The sequence below is a fragment of the Acanthaster planci genome, linkage group LG12 (genome assembly GCF_054643075.1).
Source record: "Acanthaster planci isolate LZ-2023a linkage group LG12, COTS_SCS, whole genome shotgun sequence".
Classification (NCBI taxonomy): domain Eukaryota; kingdom Metazoa; phylum Echinodermata; class Asteroidea; order Valvatida; family Acanthasteridae; genus Acanthaster; species Acanthaster planci.
The window spans coordinates 16164475-16181239 of NC_141788.1; the positions used below are offsets into that span (position 1 = coordinate 16164475).

General features: G+C 38.6%; 1 protein-coding gene across 1 annotated transcript in view; it reads left to right on the forward strand.

The window, feature by feature from the left end:
• The window catches only part of LOC110978479 (ELAV-like protein 3), a 62394-nt gene extending 46195 nt beyond the window's left edge, over positions 1–16199 (forward strand). Inside the window, exon 6 of the mRNA XM_022233505.2 lies at positions 11662–16199. Within this exon, the coding sequence (XP_022089197.2) occupies positions 11662–11974 (313 nt within the window). The 3' untranslated portion in view covers positions 11975–16199. The remainder of the gene's footprint in view (positions 1–11661) is intronic.
• The last annotated feature ends 566 nt before the right edge of the window (positions 16200–16765 follow it).

The window sequence follows — 16765 nt, forward strand, 5'->3', positions numbered from 1 at the left end:
TCAACTCCCACTTGGGTTGACATTATCGTCACTGGTGAAGCTTGCAAGAGAGAGGCTTTTGCATTCGATGACCCCTGCTCAATTCTATTACCAGTTGAATTGGGTATTTTCTCATGGTCCGTCCATGCTATGTGCCAAACTGTTGTAGAAACTCCTGTGTTTTGGGTTTGAACCATCCACAATGATGACTGGTTCACACTGTGCTTGCTGAAAGCTACATGTACATTAGCAAGGGATTTTTCCTTCCAATATGGAAAATATGGACATTTCCTTGCACAGCGATGTATTCAATCTTGACAGAGTTGAAATCCCATTCCAATGAACAAAAACCTCTTCAGTTTTTGGCCGACATTGTATGTTGATGTCAAGATGACACTCTGGTACATATGTAAATGGAGTGTTGCTTTCCTTTTTGCCACTGACCTGGGATTGAGTCCCAACAAGGCTGATTCAGAGATTCATTTCTTGGGTCCTGGGCCTCGTGTGCGGTTGTCTCCCCTTCTGTGGTGGCCTGCATTCACAATTTCACATTCGTCTGTTTTGCTATTGGTTCCAGTCCCTACTTGAGCAGTTGGATCTCACACTCTCTCTTTCTCCCTCTGACCAGACTTACACCTCTGAAACTGTCCTTCGCCGGTGAAACTGACCAGTGTAAATCATCTCTCCATCTGAAGATACATCAATTGAGTGTATCAGTGTGGATGAACTGACTGTGAACTTATAATAATAGAAACCAATTATTCAATCAGTGTCTATTGTGACTGCTGTGACCGAAAAAAGGGGGGAGAGACTGAAAGTAACTACATGGTAATAGATCCCTTCCAATGATAAATCCCTACAGCTGCAGTAAGGAATAACACAGCCGGCATACTGGCACAGCATCAAGATGCAATTATATCGGCAATCTACATTGACTCAGCTTTTCAAATTCTAGCTGGTCTGTTGACAGATAGGGAAAAAAATGGCCAAATTTTCCATTCCTCCTTGCAAAAATTTCTTCAGAGTTTACTCATTGAAATTGCTGTGTAACCAAATGAAAGGGAGGTTGCAAACGGACAAAATTGGTATCTAATGTATTTTTGTCGTAAATTTTATTTTCTCACAAGGAAACAGAAATAATAAGTATGTTGCTATAGGTGGCACCCCACAGGTACTTGGATAGCTAGATTTTGGGAAAACAACATCCCAAGATGCACTTTAAACTATATTCATGCCAGGAAGCATTAAAAATGACATTAAATGTCAAGCTGGTACATACATGTAGCCTGGAACAGCTGTACAATATTAATTTTTAACACAAAACCAACATGCAAAGATTGGAGATATTGTAAAAAGGAACTACATTTAAGTCAATAGGGCTTTTTTTGAGTACCATTTAAAACAGTATCATGAAGCACAACCTAATTTTCTATATGAGGTACCCATGCAACCAGATTCCTGTTGTACAGTGTATAGGTATTTTTATCTAGTCGCATGATTAATAACTTTTTTCATGGGGTGTTAAAAAAAATGCTGTTGATGTCCCAAATAAGAAGTAACAAATTATGGGAAAATACATTCTGAGAAGTTGTGACTCTGAAAGCTTAAGTGACTCTGGGATGTACTTGGTATGAATGAAATGTTTCCATGACATTTTGTTCACTCACATGCATAAATCTCCTTTGTTTTCAAGTTTGCTTTGTAGCCAACCCTGATATCCCTACACATGTGCAACTTATAAATAGCCAGCCATACCTGGATATAATAGTTTGCAAAAGTCAGCTCAGCTTTTTCTTCTTGGCTTCAGTTCAGTTGCATGAGTGTTGTACTTACCCTTCTTTCTGTTGTGTTTGTTGAAATTGTTTTGTTATCTTGTTTACAACAATATACAAGGATTCTTATATTGTCGAAAGGAAAGTCCTCCCCAAGTATCATACTCCTCACAAGATTATAAAGTATTTTGGTGACTGTAATCTTCAGATAAGGATCGCATTTACATGTAGACAATAACTAAGCTTCTAGGGATTATCTTTTTCTTGAACAAACAAAAGCCATACTTTCGAGACACAAAGCCCCTCCAAAATGTTCAGAGGCGTGACATTTTTGTCTCACTTCCAACTACAACGACCGCAAATTCTATCAAGTTTCTTTGCTGATCAAGAGAAGAAATCCTCATGATCATGCCTTCCAGTAATTTCCAGTTTTATTGCTCATACACGACGCAGCCGCCCACATAAAACACAGATGAATAAGTCGCTCCAGGTAGAAGCTAGTTTCTCAGACAATAATGCGATTGAGCTTTCTTTTTTCTTTTTGGTGGGAGGTGGATTGTCCAAGGTGTTTACAGACAGATGACGCAGTTGAGGAATATGCCATGCATGGCAGCATGCAGTGAATACAATACAACCCTTTCATTCTTGACAGTACCTCTTTCAATCCGGCTCAATATCACCACAGATCTTTGGGGGAAATCAGGTAATTTGACAAATATTGAAAATGTGGGGCTACGTGTTTGAGACATGATAACTTATCAGTATTTATGGAAACATGTTTTGAAGAAAACTTTCAGATGTTTGCAGGTAGTAATAGTAAATTCCCAAGTCAATTCATGAGAGGTGAATTAATCAAACAAGCACACACTGGAAACGATTTCTTGTAATTTTGAAAGAAAACCAATTCTTTGAAAAAAAAAAAGTCTCGGAAAATCCCATCAAGTTGTCATGAAGAGCCCCACATATTCAAAATAAGACTTAAAGCTGACAGGAACTAAATGCACACATTGTTTCTGGACGGATTCACTCCAGGATGATGAGGTAAGTGCTGCAGTGTTGATGCCAAACCTTCCTCTGCTCACACAGGAAGTGGTTTGGTATTTGATGCATACTTGAAGGTCCACCTGTCCTGTCTATTCTTCAATGTTTTGGCCACTCCTTTTCAGTTAATTTGGATACCATTATACTATGTGACAGCAGGTTGCAAACTGAGGAACCCTCTGTCCTTATATTCCCTGTTCCATGGCCTTGGTGTATGCATGAGCGAAAACACAGAAGTAGCTGCATATAAAAATCAGCAAAACTTTGCACGACCCAATCTGTCTTGCATTGATATATTATCGTCACACCCTAAAAAGGTCATTTACATGTACAAAAACAAGCTGGAAACCAAACTAAGAAATATCTTATGCACATTAATAAGACCAGTGTTGACACTGACTACCCCCCCACACACACACACACCAAAGTGTGTATTTGCCTGCAACTGGGGACCCCCTATTGTTCCTCTTTTGTTCACACTTTAACTTTTTCGAAAGACCCCCCATATGTTTTGTACACGTTTTCCAACCGTGGACTCTTCGTCAACCATGGACCCTATTGTCCCCTGTTGTTATAGGTCCACGATTGAAGGCGTTTACACACTCACCCACACACCCAGCTTTTTGGGTCTGTTCCAATTTCTTTCCTTCCAAAAGTACGTAAAAAGCCCCCAAATGTAGCCCCACCACTCTAAAAGGCCATAAGAGGTTACATGAAAAAAATCACAAATTTCTTCCTTCCCCTGCCCCCCCCCAAAATTGGACTCCACAATTTGGTTCTTGATCTGCTCCGGTACACACATTTTCATAAGGAAGGTTAACTAACCAAATCACATGTATTGCACAAAGGCACCTTCGGCAATTGTTTTAATCAGAAGAAATTTCAAAGACAAAACAAACTTTGCTGGACTGACGTCAGTTCTTTTGCTCTCACATGTCACAATATGGGCACATTTCCACGATCTTGACTGAAATTTCAAAATTTCATCTGACAGTCCTGAATAGCGAGCCTCAGTGGGAGAGGGAATTCCAACCAGAAGTCTCACTGTTATTTCCCTTGCCAGTGAATCCAAAGATGAAATTTGGTTGTGATGACATGTGGAGCCAAGATCCTGATCTGGGGAAATTTAAAAAAAAAAAAAAAGAACTGTTAGATGAGCTGCGTTACATGGATGCATTACAAACCTGTTGTCATCCTGAATTTAAAAAAAAATTCTGTTGAAGAAACCAAAATTATTGATAAAATATGTGAGAGTTTTTGTACTCTTTACTACTACAAAATTGATAAGGACAGTGACGTAATAAAATTATTCATGTAATATCAGGAGAAACATGTTTTATCCGAAGGACAAAGTGTTTTACATAAATAATGTAATCTGTGTTGTGTTCTGAAATCATGCACTTGTGAATTTCATGCAGGATTTGTATTCATTGCACAGTGACTTGGGACACTCTGAAATGTGAGTCAAATATGCGTGACCTGAATGTGAAAGGAACGGGCAGGATTCAAGAGTCTCTTTTCAATTCTGGGATTAAAAGAGAAATTCGTCATTTCTCCATGTTTCAATAGAGTTCTTCCATTTTCATGAACTGTAAGTTAGCTTGTTTGCCAAAGGAGTCTTGCATGAATGTGTGCCAAATACAAATATGACCCCCATTGTGAGACATGACCAGGTCACACTCATCACATCACTAAAAAACGGTTGAAATGCTGAGATGAACAAAAATATTGTTCTTTAGTCCTCCCGCATATGCCGTCCAGACATGAAGACCCATGATATGTTACAGACACCACAGTAAGCACACAATCTCAATTTTCGGGCCCCACAACCAAAAGCTAATTTTCCTGCCACTGAGTGCGGCTGGGGAGAAGCCGGTGTGGATTTTCCCGCCTCTCAAGAAAAGACAGGGTGTGCTGGTGCAGCCATGTCAATTACCGGGCTGAAATCCGACCCTAACGGCACCGCGTTTCACACCCCGACTGTGGGGGTGTGTGTTACACAGACCCAGTGCTAACCCTGCATGCCATTATGTCCGAAGTGACAACAAAAAGAGACAAGCTGTGTAGCAAAGGCACCCATTCAATTTAAATTTCTAAAGAATATTGTGTTGGACATGGTGCCGGCTGAAACGGGCATTGTCCGCACAAAGACCACTAGACATGGCGTTTTATGTATAAACTGGATTGCAATATATCTCGTACACTGTAGTTCCCAAGTGACGTTTGGAATGTTAGTCAACGGAAGTTTAATGGGAGAGGCAATTTTACTTTCATGTTGAATGAAGAGGATTACTATCATTTCAACATCTCTTTGACTCGACAGAGTATCAGAACAGGTTTCCTGTCACTTTGTGGATTTCACAATCGCAAGCCACAAACAACTGTTTAAATATGCCACCAGAAAGGCTGTGTATTTGTGATTTTGCAGCATTAAGTCATCTAATCTACATTCAAACGGGGATGTTATTAAAATGTAATATTTATATTTCTAAAATCATATAATATTTCACAAATTTCTCATTTCATAATCATGCTCCACAGTGCACCCATACAGAAAATTACCAGTACGAGCACTTTGTCTATTTATTGATAGACATTAGTTTTTTGTTTTCATGAAACAAAGTTTTGGCTGGCTTTGTTTTAATTTTCAAGCACTGGGAATCATTCTTGCAACATTAAACAAACACAGTTTCAACTACAAACCAGCAAAAGCGCACATGGGTGGCTTTCACATTTTCTAACTCACTGCTTCAAAGCACATGGAAACAAGTTGAATGATGCAGTTTTGAAACGCAACCAAGAGGGAGAATTCTTTCACTGTTGTAATTTAAACTCTCTACCCCCTTTCTGACAGAATGAGGTTGAGTGAGTGGGCACATCAGATAACTGTGACAATAAAAAATTTCACCTTTTATGTAATTGTTGAAATGGAAATATGACAAAAAATAAATAGTCATATTTCCTCCTGCTATTTCCTTGAAGAGTGAGCTGAAATGGTTTTGTTTTACGTCAACGAGCTGATTAGTAGTAACACTTTATTTTATAAACAATCCCATTTGTGTCAGTGCATAAATTGCAGCAAAGAAAAAGGAAAGCTTTCGCTTCTGTAATAGGTGTGTGGAATGTGTTTTCAATATCCCACTCAAAGAGATCCTTTGTAGTACTGTTGTAACAATGGGTATCTGTCGCTTGGAGTGGCTTTAAGTGTAATTCTAAGTTTCAAACGGAATGTTTTAAAGCCCAGAAGAGATTTAATAAAGAAAAAATCATCCTGTTTATCAGTTTCATCCATTTCTCAGAATATATTGGGGAAAATGAAATTTTTTAATGGCGTCAGTAGGCTCGTATTATTCCCATGGAAACACTCTATATGTATATTAGGTTAAAGGGAAGTTTGTTTTTTTTAAATTCTTTTTAAATTTCTGCGTCCAATTTCATTTACTTAATGTTTGCTTTTCCGGGGAGTTATGCTTATATATTTTCTTTGGCTAGAGCGAGAGCTAGCTAGCCTTTGTAACAAAGAAGTAAACAAATGAAAGGCAATTCTGTTCTCTCTTTTGAACAGTGATGAATTTCCCAAATTTGTCAATGACTTTTTTGAATGGGTCATGGGCTGACATTTCACACTGTTGAAATTACAGCCCCGGCAAATATGACTCGGATCAGGTGGGGGGGTCGGGGGACCGAGAATCAGTTCCTTGCTTGTCATCAGGGTCGTGAGTTAGGTTCGGATGACGTCCCATCCTACTCCTCCCCCCCTTGAAAAAGTAAATAGAATACCCCCTTTGCGATGTTCGATAAAGCTCCCAGGAATTAGACGGCACTACTACGGGCTGAAGGCCCATGGTGGTAATTCCTGCTATTGTTGCAGAGGAATCATGGGAACTTGGTAATTCACTCATACGCAAGGGGATTGTAGGATGTACCGGGTACTACGCACATGCGGCCCACAAAAAAAAAGGAAGAAAGAAAAACGAACAGTCCAATTAGACAATGCTGAAACGCCGCATAGGTTACTGGAACTACCAAACACATAACAGAACTTGATCAATCTAAATATTGACAGCCAAGATTTTTTTAAAGATACTGCGGCACATATGTAACAACTGCTGCATTAAAAGTTGATCATGGATTACAAGAAACTGACACGGCAATTACTGCACTCAGACAATTTCTTCAGGGGCCAGTGAGTGACAGGGTGATTTTGTGACAGCGTTGAATTTTATTGTGGATCTCTGTTCACGCTTTTTCGCAATTCAATTAAAAAAAAAATGCCAACTGGGTGACACTTTCATGAGTCACACAAAGAACCTGTGCCACGGCTTCATATTTTTGAAGTGACAAATTGCAGCACGTTTCAGAACTGCACTAGGCATCTTGCACATTTCTCTCCTTTTTTGAATCCACTGAATGTGAAGGACACAATTTATTGACATATTAACCCTTATTGATATCCCACATCCATGCACAGTGGCACCTGTGATATTATTTGGTTGGTCATAGAAGTCTCTCAAACCTCAGATTTTCCCTTCAAAAAGTGCACTACAACAATTAATCGATCATACTAGCATTAAATTTTCAACTCCTTAACCAAAATGACACTCAAGACAAATGGGTTTTAAAACCCACCCCGTGGCATCACAGAAATTTGTTTGATGAGGAATATGCTAATTAGAGTAGGTGCACAGGCCAATTAAAGAACACAATAGGCCGTTTGTGGGGGCCATTTGCCGAGGACAGATGAAAATGGCTTACTGGTTGGTCGTTATTTTTAATGGCTTTCTATCCTTATGGATGAGCATCAGACAAGGTCACATTCTATTTGTAATAATTCTGCATTGTATTTGGCATTTAAAACACTAACAAGATAAGCATACAACTGTGTGATTGGTGCTGACATGGTGCTTGTCCACAACAGCACAGAAATGGCGCATGGTCAACACTAATTTATTATTTTTTTTCTTTTGGGAAATATATCTTCATGACATTTTCAATATCAACATGGTGGTTTGAATGCATTAGTAATGGTTTCATCAGCATGTGACGTCCAAAATATATGTAGAGTTTTTGTCTTACACAATTTAAGGCTTTGTGGGAACCCTATCATTCATTTAACTCAATTTTGTGAGAAAACAAGATGCCAAGGTATGGATTTTTAGCTTCCACATTTGACGTGATCCATTATCGATTGCACCTGTATCGCCTCAATAGAGGATGATTAGAACAAAGCATGGAATACAAAAGAGAGAAAAAAAACATTCTCCCCTCATCTCCAGCGACCTTGGCTTCTGACTGCCACACAGACAGACGATGATCATTTTTTGTTCATCACTGAGCAGCAGTCCGCCGCACGTGAGGACATCCGAGCTATTGCTTGCCTAACACCAACCCCAAACGATACCAGCCGTGGAGGTGAGAAAAGTGCAGGGACCCCTCGCAGCAGCTCGCTAGGCAAGGACGATAATAAATTGGGTTAGGTTCTTCTTGCACTGCTCTCGGAGAATGTCTCCTAGATTAGCTTTCAGCTGACTGGACATAATACGGTAAAATGGCGACTTTCTCTGGAACGAGTCACACATGTCAAGGGTCTACCTTCCCATGAAGTCCAAGATGGCACAGAGGATTTTGGCAACTTTCCAGTTATATCCGCACTCTAATTGATTCTGTTGGTTGTCGTAGTTGGAATACAGTGACATCTTTTAACACGATTCTTATCTTAGAATGGGAAAGTTATATTTTTTCAAAACATTTTTTTCTCTTCCATTTTTTTTTGGGGGGGCAATAATCTTGCACTTTCTTGTTTCCTGAAATGACACTGGTGATGCTAAATCTGAACTATACGTGGAAAACAAAGAAATGGAAACTAAACTTAGTCACCAATCAACACCTGTCATCTCCAGAACTCTTGGGTTCATTCGCCCCTTGGGTCCCCTCTTTCCAGACCCAAACTGAAAATGAAATACAATCATTTGTTTTCCTGACTGATAAACACAACTGAATTTCTCACTGGCACAAAAGAAATATACAGACATGTATATGAACCATACCACTTACAAGCCATTTGTTTTGAGGCATATAGGCACACAGCTTTAACAACCCTATATCTACAATTTGTATGCAAAAATGTATACAAGTAATCTTTTTTATTGGAAAGATAAATACTTTAGAAGAATAGGATTACAAAACTTGACTTTTTGTTTTCTTCTTACCATGATCATAGTGAACTTGAGCTCTAACTAAAAACATCTGCCAGTACCTTTCTTGCAAAAAAGGGGTCCCTGAATTCCCTCTTGCAAAACCTCTCCGCATCACTGCCTTGTCTTGGTTTTCAGACACAACATCTACAACTTCATTCTTGAATATTTAGTGTCCTTAAAAATGTAAACCTTCTTTCTCTCTCTAAGGGATGTTAACCCAATCATCTCAATGCCCAAAAATAGCACCAGGATTTTTTCTCTAAACCTAAGCAGCCATGTACACCAAGCATATATCCCCTCCTTTTTTTTCTGCCTTCCGTCCAGTCAGGTATAATGATGTTATTGTGTCTGAGCTTATCAACCAAACCATCCCAGTAATCACATCGCTTCTGACTGGCCTACTTTCTTCCGTTCAATTGCACACCCAAGTTTCTCTTTTTACCGGTAGTCAGTGAGCAATGGCCAGCTCGTGCCTTTCCTTGAAACACTCTTCTCCAGATGAGGACCTTCTCTTCAACATTGAATCCATCCAAAATTTTGACCAAGATGCTTTTTAATCACTGGTTAAAGACAGGAAGAGAAATCTAGACGAGCTGAGATGATGTAAATAATTTTCAAATTGAATAAACCTTGGATCCAACTCTCTAAACCAAACCCTTTCAGACAAGTTTGACCAGACACATCTAACTGAATGACATTCAGGGAATGGCTGAAGTAAGTTGGTACATTGAGTAGGTAACGCTCTACACAGGCATTTTTGGGGAGGGGGAACTTGCTAGTGAGTTCTCCACTGCATGGTTGGAAACACACAATGATGATAGTGTATGTTTGAGTACAGGGAAAATAATGACTAAGAGTTAAAGCATATCTAGTGAACTCCTTAGGTTGTAGAGTCCAAAACACTTTGGCAGGTGATAATAAAATGATTTCTATATATCCCCGGTGCATCTGGATCATGGCGCTCATTTACACAACCGTCCACCAATGATAAATGAAAGGGGATGTACCAGAATGGTACTGAAGAGCAAGTTTGTAGTTCATGCTTAATATAAATTTTGATAAAAATGTCCACCATTTGTCAGACGATGCCAATTGACAGCATTTATCAATCAGTGCACATGATGATTGTGTGGTTTAAATTTCACAGACTGCATTTGTTGATTAATATCTTTGCACCAAATGATGATTCAAACATGCCTTCTTTTTGGATATTCAGTCCATTCCTTCTTTGGATAATCAAATTATGTTGAATTGTTTTTTAATTCAAACTTCTGTCTAATTCTAGATATCAGTTTCTAGGGGATGAGCAAAGTCCTGTCTTCTTTTCCCCTAAAGAAATGCTTACAAGAGGTATTCAAACACATGAATTTCCATGTTTGTTAATCTCTGTTCTTGTAAATCCATGTCTCAGCATCCGAGTGCAACACCCTCACAAAAGGTGTCATGAATCCTTTGTACATTTAAAAAGTTGCCTGCTTTCAGTCCCCTGGTGAGTTTCGGTTTTTAGGTTTGAAACACAGAAAGAAGGAAGTTACCCTGGGCCGGGCCACTATTACTTTCATTTCAGTCCGGTTATGTCTCACGTGCTCTCTTGTCAACTGATTCTAACATGCAAAAATCCTACTTTCCTGTGCTGATTACAAAAAAAAAAGAAACAAAAAACGGACACATCTGTTGTCAGTAGATCTCCTTTCTCTCACACTTTTTTTGTTTTGTTTTACTTCTTACACCGTTTGAAAAGAGATGTAGCCTCAGAAAGTAAACACATTCCCCTTTCCTGTATAATATTAAAATGGTGCGCCGAGACAAGTCCATTAGTGGAGAATTAATGACGGCGATTATTGATGAACCTAAACAAAGACACCTCTTCCTGGCCTGTTACCAAGAAACCCAAGGCATTGGCAAGAATTGAAGTCAATAATCTAGTTTCAGAAATTCACAGTGCATGCGTATCCAGTCTTTGTACATACGCATACAAACAATGGCTTGCTTTGCTGTGCGAGTCATTTGGGCTTTCTATTTTTGGAAACGGAAACTGTGGCACATACAAAGCTTAGCTTTTATTATTTTAGGGTGTAATAACTCAAACAGGGAATATAGTGAGGTTTTACAAGTGGGCTAGTTCCTTCACAAATGTATTAAACTGCCCTCAGTATTAGAAAGAACCAACTGTTTGCTGTATGCCCATTGTGCTACAAAGTATTTTCACTGGAAGAGGGATTCTTTGGGAAGACAAGCTGGGGGGTAAGGGTTAGGCTAATTGTCCATACACACAGATTTGGACCCATTTCCCCTTTGTGAGTGTGCACACACAGGCACGGTGCACTGACGGTCATGAAATTCATTATTAACAAGAAACCAGATCAGGAATTGTGACATTTTTGTCTGTTGGAAACACACATTGAATTTGCAACGACAAAAAGAATTTAGTCAGGATCTTTTTTACCGGTAGGTCTATGTGATATAATATTAAACACAACGGTAAGTATGAGTAATGTATTATTTGGGGAAGATGGATGTCTGCAGAATATTATGTTAATAATAATGACTTTGTTCACCAAACTGTATGGTTGCCATTATCAATAATTAGGATTTTGGCTGGGAAAAGTTGGTGATATATCATATGCAGAATGTTACTGACTTTTTGTTCTCCATCATTGCCCCTCTCTCAGACACAGACCGCTAGAGCGTGGCGTGCGGCAGGCAACGCGTCAACGCAATACCAATATTGACCGAGATCTGCTGGCGGCTACCGCTGCGGCCGCAGCCGTCAGCCAGCCACTGGCTTCCCTCAACCCCTTGCCGCTGACACCTACCATTGTGCCCCCAACGGCATACTACACCACACCCCTCAACCCTGCTGCAGCTGCGGCCGCGGCTGCAACCACCACGCCTGGATACTACCTATTGCCACCCCAGGATCAGACTCCATCAGCCGTGGAAGGGCTGTGCCCATGGCCACTCAGCTACGCATTTCAGCCGTGACCGACATGCAAGAACGGGGAAGGGTCGACACCATATGGAATGGTTTAAGCCAAAGGTGTCAACAGCAGAATAATGCACTGTACCTAAGCAGTATCCTCACAAAGACTTAATGCATCTGAGATGTATAAAAAAGCAACCACTCAAAAATACAGAGAAAATAAAGGAAAAAAATGGCACATGCAAACCTCAAATTCGTTTTTTAATTTAAAAAAAAAAAGAAAATGACGCATCCTCTGAAAGCAAAATACGATATTAAACTAAATATTACTGGGACAAAGATATAGAGATTAAAATCGTCTGGAGCTTGAAAAACCTAAATAGACATGATGTACTAGAGGTGTGAACGACTAAAATGCAACTTGTCGAACAGCATCAACGTAATTGCAGTGTTAAAAACTGCATCCTGCAAAGTGTTCCATGGATTTTTGTTCACAGGGAAAAACACATGAACATAACTTGTGATCATCTCTCTCATTAAAATTACAAAAGCAGGATGAAGTTTATGTTAAATATTTGTGATCTTACCACATTATGTGAATGCCTAGCTGGTGCTATTTAACAGCAGAAGTTACAATGGAAGTTATGAAAAAAGTAGTGAAACCTCCACCGAATCCATTTGTATGTGCATGTTAATTGCCATGTTAAAGTTTGAAACATGGACGGTCACATACAAGAGATATGGTCAACAAAGTTAGCTTTTGTATGTGTGAGACTTTGAAGTAAAGAGAATTATACTTTATGTGGTTGCTAATGACTCGTACCGCAACACTTCTGAGTAATAGTCAAGAAATTGTCATTTCCTTTCCAATGCTGATTTGTAAATATGCTTTCCCTCTTCTTTTCTCTTAAGGGTTTGGAATATTACCCCTCCAATGTCTGCAGATGGACCAAACAAAAATGTGTGCACTTTTCCCCCAGCCATGTTTCAGTGTGGGGGAGTCCAATTTCCAAAATGTCAGTGGAAACAGATATTACTGTCCACCTTTGAAATGTGAGGACTTATTCATCTTTGCCTATTATAAACGCTAATCTTTAGTGGGCTTGCAGTAGTGCAGCTGAACCAATCTCTTTCGGGATGCAAGGATCTGAGGAGGTTGTGTGATGTTCCATGCAGTGAATGTCAACCATTTTCAGGGGAAAGGAGATCTTTGTGACCAGGGAACAGAAAGAATGTAAAGACCATCTGGTCTCCTCAGAACTGATGTCTCAAAAGATACAATTCCCTAACCCCCACTTCAACCCCATCACTGGGGATCTTCTCTATAATTCCAAAGACCATGAACTGGTCATATATCACCGAGTTGCCACCCTAAAATACTGCATGACAAATGTGTGTGCTTTTATGCTCCGTGAACATTGGCCCAAGGTGAACTTTGACCATAACCCTAATCGCATTGCTGCAGTCCCTTTCTGAAAAAAAAAGCGGGCAAAAATTAATTGAAATTTTTCAGTTTGAAAAGAAAAATGTTTGGTTTCAAGTCAAGAATTTCACCGAAATTACTGTAAAACCCTAAACAAGGCAGTCGCTCATTCAATATCATCTTTTACGATCTTCAGTTGTCAGCATACCACTTGAGGCACCTTGAGTTTCGTTAGTAATTATCTTCAACTGTCTTTCCTAAAGAGTCTTATTCAAGCACTCTCTAACAATGCCACCCCTTTTAATAGTATATAATTCTACATCTTCCACAAGAAGTGACATATATATGCAAAAAAATCACTATCAGAGTAATAACTGTTGAGCTGTTTTGATATCAAGGAAACAATTTCCAGTAAATGTTCTTTCTTTCGTGGTCAAGTAGTCTAACCTATGTGTAGTTGTTGTAGAATATGGTATTTGACATTCCACAATTCCCTGTAGTTTAACGTACACGTGTGTGATTGTGGCATTAAAATGATGGGCTAGTTGTAGTATGTAAACTGCACAGACCAAAGCATTGTAAAAAAAAAAAGAAGAAAAAAGGCAAAAATGTAGGCATATAAACATTCAGAATCTTTTGTGCTGATATGTTACTCGCTGTATTTATTTAGATTGACAGGGCAAGTGCAAGAGAGCACTACCTAAGAAGCACTCTACTCTGTAATTGGAATGATTTAGGTTTTTTTTGCTCTATTTAAGTCAATTCTGTTACGTAAAAAAGTTATCTGGATTGGCTGATAGGCAGTTGGTTTGTAGTATCATAACCAAGCAGTCTGTAGAGAAATGAAATCTTCAGGAAATGGAAAGTGACTCATCTAACACAGGAATCAAATCAAAAGCAACAGCTTCAAAGAATTTAATTTGTTGAAAACCTAACAAGGTAGATACATCCGCAATTGTCATTTCACCTTCTGCTTATTCTTTGTTCAAATGCCACCAGCTTCAGTTTAGTAGATTTTGCATTAGGCATACGGTACCTACATGTAGCTCTCTCAAATATGAAATTATGAAATTTTCCTTTAAGGCTCTGTACCGGTTGTGGAACAAAAAACAGGAAACACAGTTCTTTGAGGTTTTTCCTTTTTGTTGTGATACTAAGAAAGGTGAAAGTAATACACTAGGGTATTTCCATGATTGCAGTGCACAACCCAATTGCAGTGGAAATTGCACTTCATATGGGTTGAAATGTCTGGTAGACATAGTGTGACAGAGCCATTACCCTTCAAAGACTACACCTTTATCCATAAATTATGGATATTGGTGTAGTCTTTGAAGGGGTGTGAATTCACAATTTCAAGAGGGTGAAGAGAGGTCAAACTTGATGAGTACATTGTGGGGCCACAGAGTACAGAAGTGTGACGTCACTGTGAACCAGAAAGTGCAGTGCAAACGAATGGAGTACGCGCGCGTTGGTTCATGCACTGGTTCTCGCGCTAATGCCTTTCACATACAAATTGTGCACGTGACGTATTCACTTCGGTACTCTATTGCAAGACTACCATTATTTAGCTGCTCTGGTAGGCAGAAAATAATGAAAGAAAGTAGATACAATAGAGGCTGAGAGCTGTATGCTAATTTGGGCTTTCAGTGAAAATGTCACAAAATATTGAAATGTTTTTATATACTAATTATATGAAAGAATCATGACAAAAATGAATATCAGTTTAAAAATTATGTAATTATGAGCCAAAATAGTTTCAGTTAAAAAAAGGAAAAGAAACATTTCTGTGGATTTCAAGTGATGTGTTGGTAATTAGATTAAAACAATGCTGAAAGTTTGTATGATTAGTTTGCAGTGGCTATAATATGAATATCAGTTAGAAACTGACCTCTTCTCCTGACCAATTTGCATTACAAATGCAGTCCATTTTTATAGCATAAACCGGAAAGTATTTATTATGTGGAAAGCTAATTTGAGTTACAGCCTTTGCTAGGCAGATTTGAGATTGGAAGCAAGCATATAGGGTAGTTATTTATCAGCATAGTAGATTGTAGACTACACTGTCAGAGTTTTTATAAGTGTGTAATTTTAAGGGCAAATTTTTTTAAACGGTGCCCGAAATTTCAAGGTCAAGTTCTTTCATGTTTTTGTCTAATGATCATAAGGCTTATAAATATAAGAAAAACATGCACTAAGAGTATATATAGGATGAAGCAGGTTATATCAAGTACCCTATCAAGAATGTAATATATTGTCGGTGTTTATGACAATCCTGTTTACCAGTATAAATGATTTAATATTTGTACCAGGAAATATGTTGCAATATTCTTTTGTATGTGCAGTGATAACCAACAACAGTAAAACTGGTAAAATGAAGAAATTGCAATATGTGTCCTCGGTGGGATTCGAACCCACATTCTCTGTTTTGATTTTTCCTTGTTAACAGATGCCCCACCATTGGGCAACGAGGACTTGCACAAACACTCTCTGCATTTTACAGTTTGATTGGCAAAGCTGTTGCCACAGTTCAACTGAATTATTATGGGTTACAGACAATGCAACAGTTTTCTCTGGCATTAACTTTGTAGATTTTATTTCACATTTGAAAAAGGAGCCCTGAACTTGCTGTAAGTTTGTTAGTTTAAATTCTAAGAAATGTAAGTATTTGATATTATGTATCATTGTATTAATCAAGAAGGGACAAGCTGTCCTTAAGTGGTCACAATTTTCCAACATATGGAAAATTAATGAAATTACTAGTCAAAAGAATGACTATTTTCTTAGTTACTGTACACTCTTATTTCTTTAAGTTATGGGTTAATCCAAAGAAAACAAGTCCAAATAAACTTAGCCACGTAAATAAATTATGTATCCATGTTTCAATCATTTCTGAATCTCAAATTAAGAATTTGTAGGTACTCCAACACGAGTGATAGACATTTGGCTTTGTAAACGAGATTCAGTAGTCCTCTTCAAGACACTGACCAATCTAAAGCAAACCTTTATCTTGGAAACAGCAGATAAAGTCCTGAAGGTATTTTATTGACAAGGAAAAACCGTGAAGGTTATTGTCGCAAAGGTAATGCCCCTTCACCTTTATTGATGGTATGGCAGAAGTACATTTGAAACAAAAAGTAGTTTCACACACGAACTATGTGACAACCAATCATCTCAGTTTGTTTAGAGCCAGTGGGACTGTTTGGAACAGTTTTCTCTTTCAGTTGTTTTAAAAATCATGGATTTCTGAACCAATAGTTACGTTGACTGCATTGGTTTCATTTCAAAATTCCAAAGGAAGTTTGCAGACCTCACTAGAACATGTTTATAGCACCTCAAGAGAAAGTCAATTGGATTTTTAGGGTTGTAAGAGGTTGTTATTGAAATGTCTATTTCTTTGATTCAACAGAGTACTATTCATCAAAGCATCCTT